This window comes from Heptranchias perlo, chromosome 18 (assembly GCF_035084215.1).
Source record: "Heptranchias perlo isolate sHepPer1 chromosome 18, sHepPer1.hap1, whole genome shotgun sequence".
In the NCBI taxonomy this organism is placed as follows: Eukaryota; Metazoa; Chordata; class Chondrichthyes; order Hexanchiformes; family Hexanchidae; genus Heptranchias; species Heptranchias perlo.
The window spans coordinates 34,653,794-34,677,623 of NC_090342.1; the positions used below are offsets into that span (position 1 = coordinate 34,653,794).

At 46.5% G+C, this 23,830-nt stretch overlaps 1 protein-coding gene across 1 annotated transcript in view; it reads left to right on the forward strand.

Moving 5' to 3' along the window:
- The first annotated feature begins 15,820 nt into the window (after positions 1 to 15,820).
- The window catches only part of ttc38 (tetratricopeptide repeat domain 38), a 51,730-nt gene continuing 43,720 nt past the window's right edge, over positions 15,821 to 23,830 (forward strand). The window contains exons 1-2 of the mRNA XM_067999687.1: positions 15,821 to 16,024; positions 18,647 to 18,724. Of these exons, the coding sequence (XP_067855788.1) occupies positions 15,995 to 16,024; positions 18,647 to 18,724 (108 nt within the window). The 5' untranslated portion in view covers positions 15,821 to 15,994. The remainder of the gene's footprint in view (positions 16,025 to 18,646; positions 18,725 to 23,830) is intronic.

Here is a 23,830-nt window from a genome sequence, read left to right on the forward strand (position 1 = left end):
GTTAACCAGAGGATATAAATTTAAGGTCATCACCAGAAACAAAGGGAGAAGTTGAGAGAATTCTTTTTACGCAGAGAGCTGTTAGGATACAGAATACTAGACCAGAAACAGTGAAGGAAAAATAATCATAATAGCCTTTAAAAGGGAAATGGCTAAATATTTTGAAAAAAAAGAGTATAGGGAAAGGGACTAAGTGGATAATTCTTTCAGAAAACTGACACATATGTGATGGGCTGAATGGCTTATTCAATACTGTAAAATTCTATGATTCTATTAGCATTTTAAAAACAAATTGCCAGTTTCCCAGTGCCGGAAACTGACAAAGAAGATTTAGATCGCTGAGGACCGGAAGAGGACTGGATGGATGTAGAACTAGGATTGTCAACTCTGATTGGATGTATTCCTGGAAGTTTGATGGCATGACATTTGATCATGTGACAATGTAAATGAAAATATTCATTGCATATATATTAAATATTTTCTCCTCATCCTCCATTTTATCCCCACTGGCATGCTCTTTTAGACTCTCACTTCTTCCCTGAATGTCCTCGTACTTAATCGTACTGGAAGGAATTCTTGCTCTTGTGTACAGCTATACTCATTTCCAATTCTTCCTAAGCTCATCTGATTGCCCTTTGGACATGAATCTGAAATTTCCTGTATTCAACTTTTTTCAAAGCTCCTTTACCTTCCTTATTTTACAATCAATTGTTTTGTTAATTCGTTTTTTTGATTCTACCATTGCTAATTTAATTAAGTATTTAAACTGTGTGTTCTTACGTATGTCTTTGAAGGTATTCCATTTGTCCCCTACTGAATGTTAATAAATTATTCCCCACAGTCAATGTTTTCGTTCTTTCCTCATACCCTTGTTTGGCATTTGAAAAATTGTATATCTGACATACATATACACCTCATAATTCCTCAACTGTTTTTTTTTAAATAAAATCTTCATACCTCTTCCCTACAAGATACACCAAACCTTTGCCTCAACTTTTGTGGACCAACTCTTGTATAATTCCTCTTTCATTTAACATGTTTTGGATGTCGACTTTTGCAGGCTTTCTGCTGTTCCTTTTTGACTTATCACTTGCTGGAATTCTGCTGGGCTTCCATTGTTCATGTTTCATTTTCTCATATTATGAATAATCATATTCAAAATGGTGTGTATAGACCCGATGTTAGATTAAGGATTTAAAGTATGCAAAGTCATTTTCACTAATCTAATCTTTGTTTTGTTTTCTCTCTCCATGGATTGTTAAAATGAATAGATGCTAATAACAGTGACTAATAGGCCCCAATTTTAATCACCTGACGAAGGAGGAAGCCTCAGAAAGCTTGTGATTTTCAAATAAAATTGTTGGACTATAACTTGGTGTTGTAAGATTGTTTACATTTGTCAACCCCAGTCCATCACCGGCATCTCCACATCATGCCCAATTTTAATGGGGAGGGTGGTAGCGTGGGGGAAAACCTGGCAAGGCCGGGGTCGCGGAGGCCCTGTTGCACTTAACGGCAGGAGGCCGCAGCCGGGGACCCGTGGGGATGGTCCCCGGCAATTAGAAGGTACCAGCCTCTTTAGGCCACGATCGGGAAGGTGGGGGGCGAGAAGGCTTCATTAGGAGGAGCACACCAGTCAGTACCTCCCGCCTCGGTATTTGCTGCAAGATGGCCGTCAGCGGGGTCTCCCCCGCCCTCACAGTTAAATTTAAGTCGCAGCTACGATGATGTCATCAGGCCGCGACTTTGGAACGTTAATTAGGCTCCCGCCCGCCTTTTACGGGAGCCTCATTAATGGCATGATTTCTGTTCGTTAAAATTTAAACAGCCTGGAATGGGGTCGGGTTGGTCGATCCTTGTAGTTTAACACCCCCCCCCCCCTCCCCCGCGACCGTCAGGGGATGGGGTTAAAATCGAGGCAGAGAGATAAACGTTACCAGCTTTTGAGCAGACGGCCGCAGTACCGACACTTTGTGCTCCCACATCACTGCAGAGTTGCTGAAGGCAGGATGATAATGTTGTCTTTCAGGTCAAGTTTTTAGCCTACATGCATTCAAATGTGAACACTTTCTCAACTGGTGAAAATCTTCAAGTTTCACAAACTTTTCTGCAACAATTTGGTTCACACCAGCCACCGGAGCAGAACTTTGGCACAAAAAATACATAGGCGCGATCCGCGAATACAAAGTACTTTTCTCCTGGGCTGCTAGCTGCAGTGTCCGGGAGATCAATCTTCCATTCCGTGAAGGTTGGCAATCCTAAGTCGAAGGAGGAAGGCAGGGCGCAAGGCCCGAGGCCTAATGCCCAATAAGTAGGTGGGCCAGCAGCTGCAGCAGTGTAAGGTAGAATGGGGCTGTGGGGAAAGGGACAGTTGAACGTCCAAATTCGTCATGATGTGGAGATGCCGGTGATGGACTGGGGTGGACAAATGTAAGGTGTTGCACAACACCAGGTTATAGTCCAACAACTTTATTTGAAATCACAAGCTTTCGGAGCTTTGCTCCTTTGGCAGGTGAGTGAAAGGTTCCATGAAGGCACAGCATATATAGTCAGAGAACAATGCCTGGTGATTACAGATAATCTTTCTAACTGCCCTTTATCACACCTCGGCCGAGAGATAATCACAGCAATCAAAGGAGTGGATGGTGTTCAGACAGATTAGTCAGGGAGACATTACATCCAAGAATACTGAATACACAAGGGGTCACATCACAAAGACAGAGAGAGAGAGAATGACCAGTTGTATTAAAAACAGATAACTTTTTTTCGCTGGTGGGGTTACATGTTGCGTGACATGAACCCAAGATCCCATTTGAGGCTGTCCTCATGGGTGCAGAACTTGGCTATCAATTTCTGCTCGACGTTTTTGCGTTGTCATGTGTCTCGAAGGCCGCCTTGGAGAACGCTTACCCGAAGATCAGAGGCTGAATGTCCTTGACTGCTGAAGTGTTCCCCGACTGGGAGGGAACCCTCCTATCTGGCGATTGTTGCTCGGTGTCCGTTCATCCGTTGTCGCAGTGTCTGCATGGTCTCGCCAATGTACCATGCTCCTGGGCATCCTTTCCTGCGACGTATGAGGTAGACAACGTTGGCCGAGTCACAGGAGTATGAACCATGTACCTGGTGGGTGGTGTCCTCTCTTGTGATGGTGGTATCTGTGACGATGATCTGGCATGTCTTGCAGAGGTTGCCGTGGCAGGGTTGTGTGGTGTCGTGGACGCTGTTCTCCTGAAAGCTGGGTAATTTGCTGCGAATGATGGTCTGTTTGAGGTTAGGTGGCTGTTTGAAGGCGAGTAGTGGAGGCGTGGGGATGGCCTTAGCAAGGTGTTCGTCGTCATCGATGACATGTTGAAGGCTGCGAAGAACATGGCGTAGTTTCTCCGCTCCGGGGAAGTACTGGACGACGAAGGGTACTCTGTTGGTTGTGTCCCATGTTTGTCTTCTGAGGAGGTCTATGCGATTTTTCGCTGTGGCCCATCGGAACTGTTGATCGATGAGTCGAGCGTCATATCCCGTTCTTATGAGGGGTTCTTTCAGCGTCTGTAGGTGTCCATCGCGTTCCTCCTTGTCTGATGAGATCCTGTGTATTCGCAGGGCCTGTCCATAGGGGATGGCCTCTTTGACGTGGTTAGGGTGGAAGCTGGAGAAGTGGAGCATCGTGAGGTTGTCCGTGGGCTTGCGGTAGAGTGAGGTGCTGAGGTGCCCGTCTTTGATGGAGACGCAGATACCACCATCACAAGAGAGGACACCACCCATCAGGTACGTGGTTCATACTCCTGTGACTCGGCCAACGTTGTCTACCTCATACGTCGCAGGAAAGGATGCCCCGGAGCATGGTACATCGGCGAGACCATGCAGACACTGCGACAACGGATGAACGGACACCGTGCAACAATCGCCAGACAGGAGGGTTCCCTCCCAGTCGGGGAACACTTCAGCAGTCAAGGACATTCAGCCTCCGATCTTCGGGTAAGTGTTCTCCAAGGCGGCCTTCGAGACACACGACAACGCAAAATTGTTGAGCAGAAATTGATAGCCAAGTTCCACACCCATGAGGATGGCCTCAACCGGGATCTTGGGTTCATGTCATGCTACATGTAACCCCACCAGCGAAAAAAAGTTATCTTTTTAATACAACTGGTCATTCTCTCTCTCTCTCTGCCTTTCTGGTCTCTCTCTGTCTTTGTGATGTGACCCCTTGTGTATTCAGTATTCTTGGATGTAATGTTTCCCTGACTAACCTGTCTGAACACCATCCACTCCTTTGATTGCTGTGATTATCTCTCGGCCGAGGTGTGATAAAGGGCATTTAGAAAGATTATCTGTAATCACCAGGCATTGTTCTCTGACTATATATGCTGTGCCTTTATGGAACCTTTCACTCATCTGCCGAAGGAGCAAAGCTCCGAAAGCTTGTGATTTCAAATAAAGCTGTTGGACTATAACTTGGTGTTGTGCAACTCCTTACATTTGTCCAAATTAGTGTTAGGTCATGTAGCGGCTGCAGGAAAGAGGTCACGGAGCTTATGAGGTGGAGGACAGGTAGGTCCGATGAGGCAGCTGAAAAAGTAAGGAAAGATAAAGTAATTAACATTTAAATAAACTTAAAAGAAAGGTGAATTAGGTTTAATTACAAACTGTAAATGTAAATAACCTACCTGTGGTGCCACTTAGAGAAAAAAGAGCTGAAAGACACAACTTGGAGCATCAGCATTCCATCTAGTGTTGGGAGGCCCAACAGATAACCAATGGTAAGTGTACAAAGTAACACTCAGTTTTAGTGTTTCCAGAAATGACAAAATCATGACACAGCAAATAAGTGTGACAAACAGGAAATGCATGCTCGAGTCAAGGCTTTGAATATATAACACACAGACGATAGATTCGGCTATGTGATAATCTTTTGAATTCCATTAGCTACACAGAATAGCATGACTGCAAGTTTGTTTAATTGATCCAGCCCTGGTTTCCTCGGACTATCTGCCGACATAACTTTGACGATCGTGCAACAGAAACCCTGTTTACGCACATAAACGAGGTGTTCACCACACTTCCGACACTTGCTCACTAGCTTGTAAGACAATCAAAAGGAGACTATATCAAAATGGTTGTGGTAATTGAAGTGTTTTATTTAGTACAAGACAAAGCACAGTTAACAAGTCAGATTGCTAACAATCTTACCAGCAAAGGCAATAGAAGCGATATCACCCGTTCCTATTGGGAGCAGTGTTGACGACTTCTTGTTCCTTGACTGCCTCAAGCTCGTATTTCTTTTTATTCGTTCATGGGATGTGGGCGTTGCTGGCAAGTCTGGCATTTATTGCCCGTCCCTAATTGCCCTTGAGAAGGTGGTGCTGAGCTGCCTTCTTGAACCGCTGCAGTCCGTGTGGTGAAGGTTCTCCCGCAGTGCTGTTGGGTAGGGAGTTCCAGGATTTTGACCCAGCGACGATGAAGGAACGGTGATATATTTCCAAGTCGGGATGGTGTGTGACTTGGAGGGGAATGTGCAGGTGGTGTTCCCATGTGCCTGCTGCCCTTGTCCTTCTAGGTGGTAGAGGTCGCTGGTTTAGGAGGTGCTGTCGAAGAAGCCTTGGCGAGTTGCTGCAGTGCATCCTGCAGATGGTACACACTGCAGTCACGGTGCGCCGGTGGTGAAGGGAGTGAATGTTTAGGGTGGTGGATGGGGTACCAATCAAGTGGGCTGCTTGTCCTGGATGATGTCGAGCTTCTTGAGTGTTGTTGGAGCTGCACTCATCCAGGCAAGTGAAGAGTATTCCATCACACTCCTGACTTGTGCCTTGTAGATGGTGGAAAGGCTTTGGGGAGTCAGGAGGTGAGTTACTTGCCACAGAATACCCAACCACTGACTGCTCTTGTAGCCATGGTATTTATGTGGCTGGTCCAGTTAAATTTCTGGTCAATGGTGACCCCCAGGATGTTGTTGGTGGGGGTCTTGCTGCATATGGGCACAGACTGCTTCATTATCTGAGGGGTTGCGAATGGAACTGAACACTGTGCAATCATCAGCGAACATCCCCATTTCTGACCTTGTGATGGAGGGAAGGTCATTGATGAAGCAGCTGAAGATGGTTGGGCCTAGGACACTGCCCTGAGGAACTCCTGCAGCAATGTCCTGGGGCTGAGATGATTGGCCTCCACCAACCACCACCATCTTTGTGCTAGGTATGATTCCAGCTACTGGAGAGTTTTCCCCCTGATTCCCATTGACTTCAATTTTACTAGGGCTCCTTGGTGCCACACTCATTCAAATGCTGCCTTGATGTCAAGGGCAGTCGCTTTCACCTCATTTCTGGAATTCAGCTGTTTTGTCCATGTTTGGACCAAGGCTGAGCATCAGCGAGCAGCATATTGGTGAGAAAATGCCGCTTGATAGCAATGTCGATGACACCTTCCATCACTTTGCTGATGGTTGAGAGTAGACTGATGGGGCGGTAATTGGCCGGATTGGATTTGTCCTGCATTTTGTGGACAGGACATACCTGGGCAATTTTCCACATTGTCTGGTAGATGCCAGTGTTGTAGCTGTACTGGAACAGCTTGGCTTTTGTGTGTTGTTCCTTTTATAGTCCATGTAACGTCTTGCTAACATGATTTTGCGTCCGTCTTCACTGTAGAGGATACAAATAACACGCCAGAAATAATTGTGAATCAAGAGGTGAAAGGGAGGGAGGAACTTAAAACATTTACAATCACCAGGGAAAGGGTTCTGAAAAAAATATTAGGACTAAAAGCTGACAAGTCCCCAGGTCCTGACAGATTTCATTCTAGGGTCTTAAAAGAAGTGGCTGCAGAGATAGTAGATGCGTTGGTATTAATTTTCCCAAATTCCCTAGATTCTGGCAGGGTCCCATCAGATTGGAAAATAGCGAATGTAACTCCTCTATTCAAGAAAGGAGGGAGACAGAAAGCAGGAAACTACAGGCCAGTTAGCTTAACATCTGTCATCGGGAAAATACTAGAATCTATTATCAAGGAGGTTATAGCAGGGCACTTAGAAAATCTCAATGCAATCAGGCAGAGTCAACACGGCCTTGTGAAAGGGAAATCGTGTTTGACTGATTTATTAGTTCTTTGAGGAAGTAACATGCAACGTGGATAAAGGGAATCCTGTGGATGTGGTGCACTTGGATTTCCAGAAGGCTTTTGATAAGGTGCCACATCAAAGGCTACTACACAAAATAAAAGCTCATGGTGTAGGGGTAACATATTAGCATGGATAAAGGATTGGTTAGCTAATGGGAAACAGAGTAGGCATAAATGGGTCATTTTCAGGTGTAACGAGTGGAGTGTTGTAAAGAGGAGATAAGGAGTCTGCAAAGGGATATAGATAGGTTAAGTGTGTGGGCAAAAATTTGGCAGATGGAGTATAATGTGGAAAAATGTGAACTTGTCCACTTTGGCAGGAGGAATAGAAAAGCAGTATATTATTTAAATGGAGAGAGATCGCAGAACTCTGAGGTACAGAGGGATCTGGGTGTCCTAGTACACGAATCACAAAAAGTAAGTATGCAGGTACAGCAAGTGATTAGGAAGGCAAATGGAATGTTATCATTTATTGCAAGGGGAATGGAATATAAAAGTAGAGATGTTTTGCTACAGTTGTACAGGGCATTGGTGAGACCACATCTAGAATACTGTGTGCAGTTTTGGTCTCCTTATTTACGAAAGGACATAATTGCTTTGGAGGCGGTTCAGAGAAGGTTCACTCGACTGATTCCTGGGATGAGGGGGTTATCTTATGAGGAAAGGTTGGACAAGTTGGGCCTGTATACACTGGAGTTTAGAAGAATGAAAGGTGATCATATTGAAACATATAAGATCCTGAGGTGACTAGAAGGACTAGACGTTGAAAGGATGTTTCCCCTTGTGGGAGAGACTAGAACTAGGGGCCACGGTTTAAAAATAAGGGGTCTCCCATTAAAGACTGAGATGAGGAGAAATTTTTTCTCTGAGGGTCGTGAGTCTGTGGAACTCCCTTCCCTAGAGAGCGGTGGAGGCAGGGTCATTGAATACTTTTAAGGCTGAGTTGGATAGATTCCTGATTAACAATGGAGTCAAAGGTTACAGTAAGTAGACTGTAGGGTTGAGGTCACAATCAGATCAACCATGATCTTATCAAGTGGCACAGCAGGCTCAAGGGGCCGAATTGCCTACTCCTGCTCTTAATTCGTATGTTCGTATGATAACATGTCAACACGTTCTGGTTATTTTTAATTAATCAATAACACGTTAACCCATTAAATCATCTTGTAAATTATGTAATTCTCTTTAGTGAGTTTGCACGACGTTATCAAGTCTTTGTCCATTATTCTTTTCACGGTTTGTACTTTACTGTCTCATCTTTTCTGATATAATCTTCATAACGTCTTTGTATTTAGTTAATCTCCTGACCGTCTGGCTCGATGCCTAGAACATACCACGTCTGTCCTTGCAGATTAGTAATGTTTGTTCACAGGCTCTAATCTTGTCCTGAATATGACCTTTTTAGAACCTGCTTATATTGCAGACTCTTAGTTTTAATATGTTTGTGTCATTAATATTCAGAAATGTTTAATAAAGTTAATAGAATTGAAGGGTTGCATAGACTAGGCTTGTATTTCCTTGAGTATTGAAGATTAAGGGGTGATCTAATTAAGGTGTTTAAGATGATTAAAGGATTTGATAGGGTAGATGGAGAAAAACTATTTACTCTTGTTTCTTGGTGGGAGAGTCCAGAACAAGGGGGCATAACCTTAGAATTAGAGCTAGGTCATTCAGAGGTGATTTCAGCAAGCACTTCTTCACACAAAGGGTAGTGGAAATCTGGAACACTCTCCCCAAAAACCTGTCGTTGTGACTAGCGATAGGGACTAACGCATGTGCTGTAGGGCACGGAGCATGTTGGGCCGCGCATGCGCATTGTAGGTTACCAACCGCGCATAAGAAGCAAGAGCATGAGTAGGCCATACGGCCCCTCGAGCCTGCTCCGCCATTCAATAAGATCATGGCTGATCATCTACCTCAACTCCACTTTCCTGCCCGATCCCCATATCCCTTGATTCTATTAGTATCCAAGCGAATTTTAGGTCACCAACTGCCTTTGCTGCTGTTCACTAAAAGGAGAAGGCTGAGCACCAAAAATGCAGCCGATGTAGGTAACCATAAGAGGGGAGGAGAGCTGAGCCCAGACGAAGAGGAGAAGCGGGGCGAAGTGGTGAAGCAGGGGGGAGCAGAAGCAGTACGCAAAGCAGGGGTAAGGGGAGAAGCAGGGTGGAAGGAGAAGGGGGAAGCAGGGAGGAGCAGAACAAGCACGGGAAGGGGAGCAGAAGCAGCGTGCGAAGGGGAGAAGAAGGGGTGGGCAAAAGCAGCAGGGATGGGGGGAGCCTGGAGGGAGCAGAGTAAGGGGGAGGGGAGGGGAGATAATGTGATTCAGGTCTAAGGGGGGGTAAGAGAGGTAGAAGATGGTCCAGAGGGGGAGATGGATCACACTCTCCTCTTCTCCCCCCCCCCCCCCCCCCCCAACCATTAGACCTGGTTCACGCTCTTGAGCGTGAACGGCAGTGAGTTGGTTTCTCAGAAAACCCGGCGCATGCATGACAAGTGACGTCATTGGACGAAGTGTCACTATTCACTTTGTAATGTAAAAGGTGACCCCCTCCCCACAACTTTCTACCCTATAAAGCAGAAAACAATGCATGGCCCGCACACAATGCCCCATCAGTTACCACAGCTCTCTCCAAGAGTGTTTGACAGGAGTGATTAGTGACAGTGTGGGTATTTCCGGTTTTCGATCGACCTGTGACGTCGTCCTGCGCGTGCGCCGGGCCACCAGATGACATCACTCTCAGCACACGCTAAAAAGCAACGGCTCCGCTCGTGACATCGCCTCCAATGACGTCACACACACCCATTCTCGTTTAATGAAATGTGCCCTCACTAAATCAACCCTGCAGCTCAAATTATGTAATCAGTGCTGTGGATTTCACAAATTCAGCCTCACAAGAAATGGCTACAGCTCCCTGCTTGCAGTGCCCGTTCATTGGGCCTCATATTTGAAGGGGCCCAGAAGTCAATTGCTGGGTTGGCCTGGTGTGGAGTGTTTTCAGAGTCAAAGCGAAATGGGAGGCTGCTCAATGTAGAGGTCTCACTCCTCCAGCAGACAGGGGAGTTTGATGGGAGTTTTTATCAGATCATGCTGACAGCATTTGACAAGGTTCCACATAAGAGACTTAATAAAATGAGAGCACGTGGAATTGGAGGCATCCAATTGGCATGTCCTCCACACCTGTCTCCGAACCTGGACATCAGTTCGTCAATGCTGCAAGCTGACACCACCCTATCTACGTCAACCTTATCCCGCCATAGGACCTCTGACTTTAACTTTGGATTCCCTCCTATTATCTCCTATCTATTCCCTGTTTATTACCAGGACGTATCTATCCTCATCTTGCTATGTAACCACGCCTATGTAACTTGAGTTTCCCTGTGTCCATTTGCATGTGCATTTTGGCTGCTGTTCCAGACCTGAACCCATCGCTTCTATTTCCCCTTTTTCTTCTTTTCTCTTTACCCCTCCAAGGCCCCTCTTTCCTGTCGTCATGCCTTCTTTCATTTTTCCCCTCTCATGGTGGTGGTGTGGCCCTCATCACCAAATCACACTTTGGTCTGTCCCCTACTCCTCCGGCATCTTCTCTTCCTTTGAGCATCTCACCTTGTTCCACCCCTCTCACCTCACCTTTAAAAGCCTCATTCTCTACACCCCATCCAAGTAACATGCCAGGTTTCTCACTGAGATATCTTAACTGCTTTCCTCCCTCAGCCTCTGCACTGAGCGACTTCTCATCCTTGGTGATTTCAACCTCTATCTCAACTCATTATGCTTTCTCTCCTCTGCGTTCACTGCCCTCCTATCCTCCCTTAATCTTTCCCTCCATATAAATTCCCCTACTCATAGTCACGTTCACAGCCTCACTATCTCACGTGGCTTCTCTACTCCCATCATGTCAATCATGGATATGGCCATCTCTCATCACTTCCTTTTATCCCTCTCCACTCACATCCCCCTTCCCCCTCCCAATCCCACTTCCTTCTGTGTCTGTCCCTGGAAAAAACTCTCCCCCAAGTCACTTACAACTGCACTTTCAAATTCCCAACTGTCTCAAAGTAGTCCATGAGCTCCTCGCACATGTTGTTAGAGGTGAGGGTGGAGGAGGCAGGGGGAGGGGTTAAAGAAGACGGTTTTCAGTGAAGAGAAGCCGGGAGTTATCCTGGGAGTTGTCTAGCCTTTGGCCCTCCATTCACCATGACATTTCTGCAGCTACCGATCTGCTCAATCACACCCTCTCCTCCACCTTTGATGCCCTTGTCCCCATTGAAACCATTACTCTCTCTCACCCTGGTCATCCCCCCTTGTATGGCCATCATCTCGCTCCCTTAAGTTCAAGGGGACACAAACTTGAACGTTTATGGCGGACAACTGGTTTAGCCATTCATCGCCAGATCTGGCTGAACCACATAAAGCACTCAGGTCCTGCTCTCCTCTGCCAAAACTGCTCACTATTCCAGGATCATTCCTGGAATAAAAAGATAACTCCCGGCTTCTCTTCACTGAAAACCGTCTTCTTTAACTCCTCCCCCCTGCCTCCTCCACCCTCACCTCTAACAACATGTGCGAGGAGCTCATGAACTACTTTGTCATTAAGATTGAGACCATCCGTTCGGCTGCCTCTGACACTTCCCTGTAACAAATTAGATAGCCAGGTGGTGAAGGATAGAATACTTGAACCTGATTTTCAGTTGCTTCCAAGCCTTTATTCACAGAGATACTCATTACCCACTCCACACCTAGATAAGCTCTCATACAAGAGAGTCCCCAATTGATACGCATCACCTGAATACAATTAATGCTAATTGATATAAATTATATGGATACAATTAACATTCCTTTCCTTCCCCTAGCCCACCAAGCCAAATTTCCCCGACAGTTTCCCCCTACCCTAGCCCTGAATTTGCATCTTTCTCTAGTTTCTCTTCTATTTCCCCTTACGCCCTCTCTGAGCTCATCTTGACCATGAGACCCACCTCCTGCTCCCTCGACCCCATTCCCACCAAACTACTGACCACCCAACTTCCCTTCCTGGCCCCACGTTAGCTGATACTGTTAACGGTTCGCTCTCCTCGGGTACTGTCCCCCTCCCCTTTAAATCAGCCGTCATCACTCCCCTCCTCAAAAAACCTACCCTTGATCCCTCTGTCCTTGCAAACTATCACCCCATCTCCAACTGCCCTTTCCTCTCCAAAGTTCTGGAACGTGTTATCACCTCCCAAATCCCTCCCCATCTTTCCCGCAACTCCATGTTTGAATCCCTCCAATCAGGTTTCCGACCCTGCCACAGTACTGAAACGGCCTTTATCAAATTCACAAATGACATCCTATGTGACTGTGACCGTGGTAAACTATCTCTCCTCATCCTTCTCGACCTGTCTGCAGCCTTTGACACGGTTGATTACACCATCCTCCTCCAACGCCTCTCCACCGTCGTCTAGCTGGGTGGGACTGTGCTCGCCTGGTTCCATTCTTATCTATCCAGTCACAGCCAGAGAATCGCCTGCAATGGCTTCTCTTCCCGCTCCCGCACCATTACCTCTGGAGTCCCCCAAGGATCTATCCTTGTCCCCCTCCTATTTCTCATCTACATGATGCCCCTCAGCGACATCATCCAAAAACATGACGTCAGGTTCCACATGTACGCTGTTGGCACCCAGCTCTACCTCACCACCATCTTGCTCGACCCTCCACTGTCTCTGATTTGTCACACTGCTTTTCTGACATCCAGTTCTGGATGAACAAAAATTTCCTCCAAATAAATATTGGGAAGATGGAAGCCATTGTCTTCGGTCCCCGCCACAAACTCTGTTCCCTAGCCATCAACTCCATCCCGCTCCCTGGCTACTATCTGAGGCTGACCCAGACCGTTGGCAACCTTGGCATCCTATTTGATCCTGAGATGAGCTTCCAACCACATATCCGCTCCATCACTAAGACTAATTCCACCTCCGTAACATCGCGCATCTCCGACCCTGCCTCAGCTCATCTGCTGCTGAAACCCTCATCCATGCCTTTGTTGCCTCTAGACTTGACTATTCCAGTGCTCTCCTGGCTGGCCTCCCATCTTCCACCCTCAATATAGTTGAGCTCATCCAAAACTCTGCTGCACGTATCCTAACTCACAGCAAGTCTTGTTCACCCATTGCTCCTATGCTCGCTGACCTACATTGGGCCCACAGGTCCATCAACACCTCGATTTTGAAATTCTCATCCTCATGTTGAAATCCCTCATGGCCATACACCTTCCTTTCTGAACATAGTAGTGCCAGCGCTGTGCAGTCTCTGAACTCGGTAGTGTCAGTGCTGTGCGTTCTCTGAACCCGGTAGTGTCAGTGCTGTGCGTTCTCTGAACCCGGGAGTGTCAGCGCTGTCTGTTCTCTGAAATCAGTAGTGTTAACGCTACTTTCCCACTTTCTCCGTCTCCGTCACATCTGTTCTAATGATGCCACCTTCCAAACCAGTGGATCCTATATGTCTTCCTTTATCCTCAACCGAGGATTCCCCTCTACTGTAGTTGACAGGGCCCTCGACCATGTCCATTCTATTTCCCGCACTTCTGCCCTCACCTCTTCCCCTCCCTCCCAGAACCATGATAGGGTCCCCCTTGTCCTCACCTTCCACCCCACCAACCTCCACATTCAATGTATCATCCCCCGCCATTTTCGCCACCACCAGCGCGATGCCACGACCAAACACATCTTCCCCTCCCCTCCCCTTTCACCATTCCAAAGGGACCACTCCCTCTGCAACACCCTGGTCCACTCTTCCATCACCTCCAACACCTGCTTGCCTCCCCATGGCACCTTCCCGTGCGAGCGCAGGAGATGCAACATCTACTCTTTCACCTCCTCCCTTCCCACTGTCCAGGGCCCCAAACATTCCTTCCAGGTGAAACAGCGATTTATTTGTACTTCTTTCAATTTAGTATACTGTATTCGCTGCTCACAATGCGGTCTTCTCTACATTGGGGAGACCAAATGTAAATTGGGTGATCGCTTTGCTGAGCACCTCTGCTTAGTCCGCAAGTGTGACCCTGACCTGCCGGTTGCTTGCCATTTTAATTCCCCATCCCACTCCCACTCTGACCTCTCTGTCCTCGTCCTGTTACACTGTTCCAATGAAGCTCAATGGAAACTCGAGGAACAGCACCTCATCTTTCGTTTTGGTACTTTACAACCTCCTGGACTCAACATTGATTTCAATAACTTCAGATCATAACCACTGCTCCCATTTTTTGGACAGCAGGTGGTGGTAATGGTTCTGATGTTGCCATTTACAGCTCTTCTAGACCCACCTTTTGTTTCTTTACTTGTCCCATTACCACCCTCCTTGCCTTGCACTATCATCCCTTTCAAAAGCAAAATACTGCGGATGCTGGAAATCGGAAATAAAAACAGAAAATGCTGGAGAAGCTCAGCAAGTCAGGCAGCATCTGTGGAGAAAGAAACAGAGTTAATGTTTCATGTCGATGACCCTTCGTCAGAACACCGCAGGGTATAATGCAGGGAAGTGGGAGGTGTAATTTGACATGGGTCACCCAGCATTCAAAAGCAAAATACTGCGGATGCTGGAAATCTGAAATAAAAACAGAAAATGCTGGAAATACTCAGCAAGTCAGGCAGCAGGGTTCTGACGAAAGGTCATCAACCTGAAACGTTAACTCTGTTTCTTTCTCCACAGATGCTGCCTGACTTGAGCTCCTCCAGCATTTTCTGTTTTTATTACCTTTTTGTCATTTAATCACTCCTGCCTTCCACCCTATCAGAGACATTCCCTTTTGTTCTTTCCTCTCCTCCCCTTCCTTCCCCCCTCCTTTCCCTGGCTCTGTACTAAAGCATGAAAACTGTTTAATCTCCAATTTCTTCCAGTTCTGAGGAAGGGTCATAGACCTGCAACGTTAACTCTGTTTCTTCCTCTACATATGCTGCCTGACTTGCAGCATTTTCTGTTTCTATTTCAAATTTCCAGCAACAGCAGTATTTTGCGTTTGAATGCTGGGTAACCCGTGTCAAAATACACCTCCCACTTCCCTGCGTTGTATGTTCAGCTATACACTTGAGGGCACTGTTGGAGTAAAATCTAAGCTGCTGGTTTAAAGTAAAATTTAAACTGTTGGGTTAAAGGCAAAGATGACCTTAGGCGACTAATGTGTGTGTGGCTGCGGTCACTGCCCCGAGACCACACTGAAATGTGCCTTGTGCGAACCAGACTAACCATAATTAAAGCTTAAATATAACAAAGGATGATTAACAAATTAATGTACTGCTAAACAAGATGGACCCTGTGAAACGACATTTAAAAATGCTGACTTAGCACAACGAACTGATTAAAAACTACAGAACCAGACTGAATAGACAAAGACCAGACTGTCGTAAGTTGATAACAGTTGTTTTAATGTGATTGGAGGTCAATTGTTGCTGTGGGGGCCTAATTGGCTAATGTGTAACTAAGCAAGGCTAATAATGTAATAACTGCTGGATGTCTGTACTTGTAACATATAAAAGAAGCTGAACGACCATTTTAAAATTGAGAAGGTGACTGCGTACACTGCGGAGTGTCCAGCTGTTCTCCCAAAGCTTTGTCCAATAAACTGCATGTTGAATCTTTAAGTCTGACTCCTAGTGGTGATTTTCCCACAACAGGCACTATGTTGCCCATCGATGTATCCAGTTAAATATTGGAACAGACCTATCAGGTTACTCACTTCCTGATAACTAGCACCAACTAACGGCGAGGAGTGTAATATTTTTCTAACAGTTTGCCAGCTTTATTTTCATATCCTTGGGTTTTGCTCGGAGCCGACAGCAGCTGGTGGGCTGTGGTAGAGTACGTCGAAGATCGAACCCTTACAAGAAAGCCGAAGAAATCAACAAAAAAGAACGGGAGATGGTGCATTCCAATCTAAGAGACTGCAAGGTAAGCTGTAGACAACCAGAGCTGATAGATACAAGGCCTGCTATTAAATAAAGCATGAAACGCTTCAGAAGACTGCGTCAAAACTAAAGGTCAGAGGCAGTGTACAATGTCCAAAGGGACTGCAAGCTTAGGAGAAAAAGTGTCGATGTGTTTAAGAACAAACTGCTGAACTTCCACACAGTCGGGAACAAATTAGTAGAGCGCACTGAACACGGATTGTTGAAAGACCAACTGAAATCTGTATTCAGTAATTTAAATACTTTTGTAGTTAAAAAAAATCCGTCGTTTATGTTGCTGGCACTTTTCCAGAACCAGACATTGTTTTCTTTTACTTTGTGTGTGACTTTACATTACAAGCACATTTAATATTATTGTAACATGGGAGGTGCGGGGTATTGCCTGGTGTTTTCTTTCCTGTGGGGGTGGGTGTGGCAGTGTTTGGGGGTGGCGTGGGTAAAGGCTATCTGGCCAGCAAAAGTCTGGTGTTCAACTACTCCATACTACAAGACAGGGTTGCTGGGGATGCAGACCTTAGTGAAGGTGAGGGCATAAGCCACAGCATTCTGGATGACTTGTACTTTATGAATGGTAGAAGTGGGGAGACCAGCAATCAGAGCACTGGAGAACTCCAGCCACGAGGTGATCAAGGTGTGGATTAGTATACATGTGAAAGCTGAACTTGTGCTTCTGGATAATATCGTCTTTCTGTTTTTTTCTTCGTTGCCTTCTGGGGTGGAGGGGAAAGGTGGGGCAGAGGCAGGCAATGGAGGGGAGATGTTGCAGAGATAAAAGGAGGAAAGCAGTCATAGTGACAGATTGGATGTGAGGGAGGAAGCTTTGCTTCAGGTCAAGCAATACACCAAGGTTCCATAGCTCTGGGCTGATCCTGAGGTGGCACCCTGGGAGGTAGATGTTGTCGAAACCAGAGATTCATAGCTAATTGCGGGAGTTGAAGAGAAAGGTTTTTCTGATATGCTGAAGGAATTTTTTTTGGCTCATCCAGGTCTCGTTGTCAGAAAAGCAGCTCGGGATGGTGGCAGTGGCAACGGGGTTGGTGAAAGAGGTGGCAAGCTGATCTGTCATAGTATATATGTGAAAGCTGAACCTGTGCTTCTGGATAATATCGTCCATCTGTTTTTTCTTCGTTGCCTTCTGGTCCTTTTACACGGGTGCTCTGAGTATCTTCTGAGAAGATTGGTGTATGGAGAAGGAGGAGTGGAAAGTCCTTAAGACAGTTACACAAATAAAATAATCTGTTATGGAGAAACATTCTCTTGAAGGAAATGATTTTGGTTCATTGAGATATCAAAAATGTTAGCTCTTCCAAAGGCATTTTACAACTCGGTCAGCAAATCTGCTCTCATGCTGTTCGGATCCCCCTTCTGGCTTCTTTCCTGTTAATCTAAAACCCTTCCCTTAATATGTCGCCCAAATCCTTTTCTGCTCCGTCTCTGTCGACCTGAACGATTGACCCCTCCCTTTGCCCGTATAGCATGTCCAATTGGCCTTGCTCATGTAGAAACAGGAACTTCCCTCTAGGGAGATGCGGTGTAAAGGCCAGTTAGGTAATTTTCCGACATGAGTCCTCTGTTTCTCTGGGGAAAAAGACTTTCGTGCTGTGGTTGAGATTGAGAAATTACTGGAGTGGGGAATCGTGGCCTTGGATCATGAATTGTGGCCCCAGTTTCTGCCAGACTGCAATAGTAAATTTTTTTTAATGAGTTATATATAGCAACTGTTATTTCACAGTAATAAACTGTATTCAAATTTAATGAACTTAGAATCATTACTCTTCAGTGTATATTGTCAAATATCAGTAACCCAGAGTACACTGGCTGTGGGCATATTCCTTTACAAAAGTAAAACAAAACAGAATCATCCCAGTACAGAATCATCAGAATCATCAAATTAATTTTAGAAAGCTACAGATGAGTCATAAATATCTTGCTGTCCTGGTTTATGATGTTAATTGAAGTCCTTCATTTAATTACGGCCTTGCAATCACTCTCCGGTATTGACTATTCTACATGCAAATCGTTGGAACCCCTTGATTACAATCCAGTCTTTTAACCATTCCAAGGTATCCATTATTCTGTACACAAGTCGTCTGAACTTCTTGAATAGACTACTATCTTGAAGTTGCTCCATTCTATGAAATGTTTGAAATTATTAAGGTCAAATTTTCCTCTTTGTTGCATCTGGAGAATGCCCAGTTCCCTGGTGCAGTGAGCACCATTGTGTCAGATCTCTGCACCCACAACACAGCCCTGGGATTCCCCAAAATAACGTAACTGAGCCAAGCAGCCAGAAAGCCTTGATGCTGGCCACTGGAAATGTAGCTGCAAATTTCTAGGGCCTGTAACTCTGCTGCTGTTTCTGCTCCTTGATCCCAGATCAAAGCCCTTCCAGGGTGTGGGCTTGTGTCAGGGGTGCACCCAGATGCCTGTGGGGTGCCCAGCATGGGTTTGGAGAGGAAAGTCAGCCCGATTATTTTGTAATCATTCCTAGGTGTCCATTGTTCTGTACACAAACAATTCCGATTTTTAGTTCTGCATCAATAGATCCTTTTCATTTGTTACAATAAAGGAGATTCAGTAATGCTGTATTCTGATTTGTTCCCAGGCTTGGCAGGATGTGGGTCTTTCCCTTTCCACAACCAGCAATGAGGCCTGCAAAATGTATGATGCTTTTCTGACCCAGGTGAGGCTTCTATGCTAATAAAATGTAATCCATTGACTAATATCTTCACCGAGAGGCCATTCGACAGGGATGGGGAGAAGCTGCACCTGCAACCAGCTTTTACCTTGGTTACCACAATGCTATTGGAGCAGTGGCAGTAAGCAACAGGCCTGCATTGCTCCAAGGCTAGCAAGGTCAGCAGGTGGGTGGGCCAGCCAGCGAGCAATTGAGCAAAGGCAACTAAGCCACCAGCAATGGCAGGTCAAATGACCCAGTGGCTGGGTCAGCCATTTAACAAACATTGGGTAAAGAGAGGCACAGTAGCAGTGGCAATACTACCATTAAACAGAAGAGGCCGAAGAGTGGAGCGGGTCCCAGAAGTGCAACCCACGCTCCTTGGCAAAAGCAGGAGCAGGGGGGAATATGAAAACACAGACTTCTGTGCGCCCCAAGTTGAGTTTTTTTTATTTGTTCTTGGGATGTAGGTGACACTGGCAAGAGACTATTCATTACTCATTCCTAGTTGCCCTGTGTGATTTGGAGTCACATGTAGACCAGATCGGATAAAGGTGGCAGGTTCCTTTCGATGAAATACATTAGCAAAGCATTTGGGTTCTACGACAATCCAGTAGCTTTCATGGTCATTTTCTGGTGATGGCCCACAAATTTACCAGATTTTATTTTATTCAGTTTCACAACTTGCCATGGTGGGATTTTGGAGTCATGACCTTTGGGTTGCTAGTCCAGTACCATAAACATCAGGCTACTGTTGATGAAGTTTATTACCTTGGTCACAGAAAACAGTTAAATGTATCCAAGAGGAAAACATGACTGTCATAAAAACCCAACTACTTCACTAATGTACTTTAGGGAAAGGAATCTGCCACTTACCAGACCTGGCCTACATATGCCTGCGGTCTCTTACTACGTTGTTGACTCTTTATGCTCTGTGAAGTGGCTTAGCAAGCCCCTCGGTTGTAAAAACAATCACTTGAAGTTGAAGCCAACCACCACTTTCTCACAGCAACTGGGGATGAGCAGTAACTTCAGTCTTGGCAATGTCACCTACATCCCAGGAACAAATAAAAACTTGCTTCTGTATATATCTCCAGTAACCTAGTGGCAAAAGGCAGATTCTTGTCCCTGAGACACATTGGGGGTGAATTTCCTTGGGACTTTCTGATCATCTGCCGCAACTGAGGCAGAAGAGCCACAGAAATCACAGAAAAATGGTATAAACAGTCTTTACATCGGTTTTCCAGAGTTTCTGAGGCTCTTCCGCTGAAGTTACGGCAGGTATAGGGAGAAGCCCCACGGAATTTCGTCCTCATATCCAATTCAGTACAAACGAAAGGTTGAGTTTCTGTTTAGAAGCAGTGCAGCCCCACTTGTGGAAGCTGCCTTTTGCAATGAGTGTTGGGAAATGGGTCAATTTATAACATGGGTTTAGGGAGAATAGAGCCAAGATGGCCAAAGGCTGTGCCACTAATGGTGGAAAAGAAAAAAGAGGGCTTTACAAGAGCCCAGAGTCAGAAGACTGAATGGCTTGGGCTGGCAGAGGTAGGATGGGAGGAGATCATGGAGGGATTTACAAATGAAAATAAAGGGGGTAATTTTAACCCCCTAGATTGGGTGGGCAGTAAAAATAGTCAGTTTTTGGAATGGGACTGCATCCTGGCTCTAATGCGCCCACTTCCGGGTTTTGACCCAGGTGCGTTTGAATGCGTGCGCGCAACAGGCACCTGGAAGTCCTGTCGCCACTTGATATTTAAGGGGTCAATTCAGGTACTTGAAACACTTGAGCTACTTAACTTTTTGTGGATTCTGCAACAGAAACAAATTTAACTTCTCCTGAATGTGTCTCCCGTGGTTTCTGAAACACGCCATTGAAACGGAGGAGAGTTGCAGCCAAAGCTCATTTGGCCCTTTAAACCAGTGATTGACACATCTCAATAAAAGTTGAGGCATTGTAGCTGGGCACTCAGTTCTCTCAGACAAACCTTTGGCTGGGAGTTCGTTGTATTTAGACTGAGATTTCTTTGTTGAGATTCTTTGTTGAGACTGAGAATTCTTGTGTTCACATAAATTTACCTACATTTTGGAGCCCGTCAAACTGACAAGATCAGGATGGCGGGCGCAATAGATTTATTCAGCAGTACATCTGAGGAGGAGGCACATCAACATTCGCAGGTGTGCCACAAGGACCTGGAGAAGAGCAGAGAGGGGACCAACGGAGGGGCTGAGGTCGCAGGAGGAGCAGTACCAACGCAGGCTGAGATTGAGTCGGTGGGTGGTCGCAGACATCTGCAGTCTCCTTTTATGAAGAGCTGTTTGGGGCTGGACCTGGTCGCCAAGCATTGCTGGTTGCAGTTAAAGTCACCACTGCCCTCAATTTTTTCACCCCTGGATCCTTCCAGGGTGCCACTGGTGACGTCTCTCAGTCGTCTGCACATAAGTGTATAGACAGGTGATGGGCTGCTTGTTTGCCAGGGCACCCCACTACGTTAACTTCCCCTGTGACGACATCAGCCAGACTGAGAGGGCAGTGGGTTTCAACCCTCTGGCTGGCTTCCCATGGATGCAGGGTGCAGTTGATTGCACACGTGGTAATCCGAGGACCTCCACATCAGCCAGGACTGTTAATTAATCGAAAGGGATATCACTCGATCAATGCACAGCTGGTGTGCGACCATCGGAAGAGATTTCTGCAGGTGTGCGCCAGATTCCCTGGCAGCTGCTATAATTCATTTATTTTGCGCAAGTCCAACATCCTAGACCTCTTCCACACAGAAGGCAGACTCAAGGGATAGTTCCTTGGTGACAAGGGATACCCCCTGCAAATGTGGCTCATGACACCTGCGAGAAACCCCACCAACGAGGCACAGCAGCGGTGCAACCAGAGCCACGTCACCACCAGGTCCGTCACTGAACAAGACATAGGAATGTTGAAGATGCGCTTCAGGTACCTGGTTAGATCTGGGGGAGCCCTTCAGTACTCACCAACGAGGGTGTGCAGAATAATCGTCGTGTGCTGTGTCCTGCAGGGAGGGTTACAGGTGGAGGAGCTCGAATGCGCTCTTGAAGCATCCTCATCTGATGGCAACACTGAAGAAGAGGACGAGGAGGAAAATGAAGATGGAGAACCCATCGCCAGAGCAGCGGCGCACATAGCTGCCGTTATTACCAGGGATTCCCTCACCTCTAACAGGTTCTCATAATGAGATCTGCAAATTGAAGACTTTGAAATATTTAGGCTGTCTGGAACAACCACTGCCACCAACACCCCCTTCCATTTGCACAAAACAGTCCTTCATCCACCCATACACCCATTGCACACATGCCCAATAGGTGGCATCATTTCTTGGCATTCATAGTGAAGCACATGAAACAGCGAATTCACAAAAGGGACTCAATAATGGCCAAGACATGGCAGTGGTGGTGATAATTATTAAATTTAATGTGACATAACCAAAAAGAAAATATAAATTAAGAATGTGACATTTCATCAAACACCCTTGTGCATACCCTTGGTGAATTACAATTGCTTAGTCTTCCTCTTCCTAGCGCTTCCATGTGGTGCATCCCCTGTGGCTTCAGAAGGTTGCTCAGATTCATGCCCTGACTGCTGAAATGCTCTCTGCCTACTATCTGGATTTTGGAGCCCTTGAGGGCCCTGTCAAAGACTGCTCCATCTGCATCTGTGCAGGGACAGACTCGGCCGTCGGGAGAGGAGGCAGCATTGCGGGTACTGGTTGAGGCTGGCGGGGGGGGGGGGGGGCGGCGGCGGCGGCAACGGGTGAGATGTGGGAATGCTTTGAGTGGAGACCCCACTTCCATGTCCCCTTTCGCCATCATCTCTCTCCCGAGCCGGCGCAACATCACTCCCACCACTGCTGGGCAGCAGGCTGATGATGAGATGTTCTAAGGTCAAAGTATCTGTCTGCCTGATTAAGACAGCAGATATGTTGGCATCCAGAGTCTGCATGACCATTGTCATGGCCTGCATGGACTCATTAGAGAACCCTGCTTGAAGCTCAATGGAGGCTGCCATTTTCTCCATTGCAGACATTCTCGCTGTTACCTGTGCCACCAATCCACTAGCGATGGAGTTGGACTCCTCCACAATAGCGGAGAGGATGGAGAGTGTGCGAGGCTTGTTTTCCAATACCTCGTAAAGGTGCAGCTGTACATCTATCATTCTCATTCTCAATGATGGCCCCCGGGGTTCAGCATCTGTGTCCAGCTGAGCAGAGCTTGGAGAGGAGTGTGCCCCCGACGCGGACTCTCCATAGCGGCCCCTGTTACCAGTGTCTGCTTGTGCACGCTTGAGTGGTGAATCAGAAGGTGACAACCCAATTATCTGGCTAACAGGACCCACCAAAATGTCAGTATCTGCGCTGGTGCATGGCTGTATGTCATGTGACGGTGCGCCCTCAGAAGGAATGAGCTCCTCTGAGGAATCCCCTTCTTCCATTTCAGCTGATTGTTGTTGAAGGCGTGAAGGCCCTGGATGACAACAGAAACCAATATTAATTATTCATCGGTAAAGTAACAATCTTTCCAGTGATCATTCCGAGGTGTGGAACAGTTTAATCATTGATAAAATCAATTCATGATGTATGTTGAAGTTCTGTCACCAGCCATCTGCGGTTGCCAGTCCCTCCATCCCCGACGATAGGCATGCAACGGCCCGACTGATATCCAGGGCCTCCTCCTCTGCATTTGTCAACTGGACTATTTGTGGTGGGCCACTTCCAGTTCTGCTCCTCTCCCTTGCATTTTGTGTTCTCTTCTCCTACAAGGGGAGAAAGTACAGATGTGTGAGTGACTGAAGGTGATATGTTCACCCGATGGATGCGTTGGTTTGGGTGATGCTGAAAATGAAACAGGCGCATCAGAGTGTGACTATCAGACAGATGCATCACATTGCATCAGGACTGGGGTGAGTGGGAGTAGTAGGTTACAAATGGGGAGGTGAGGAAGTGCATAGAAGGTAAAGATTAGTTGATCTGAAACTTAAGTGGGTGTGAGGCGTGATGTGATGGAGTAGGCTTGCCAACACAGAGTGATGGGGGGGAGGGGGTGCATTTCGCAGGTTGTGGGTGAATCAGCAAATGTACTCACTTT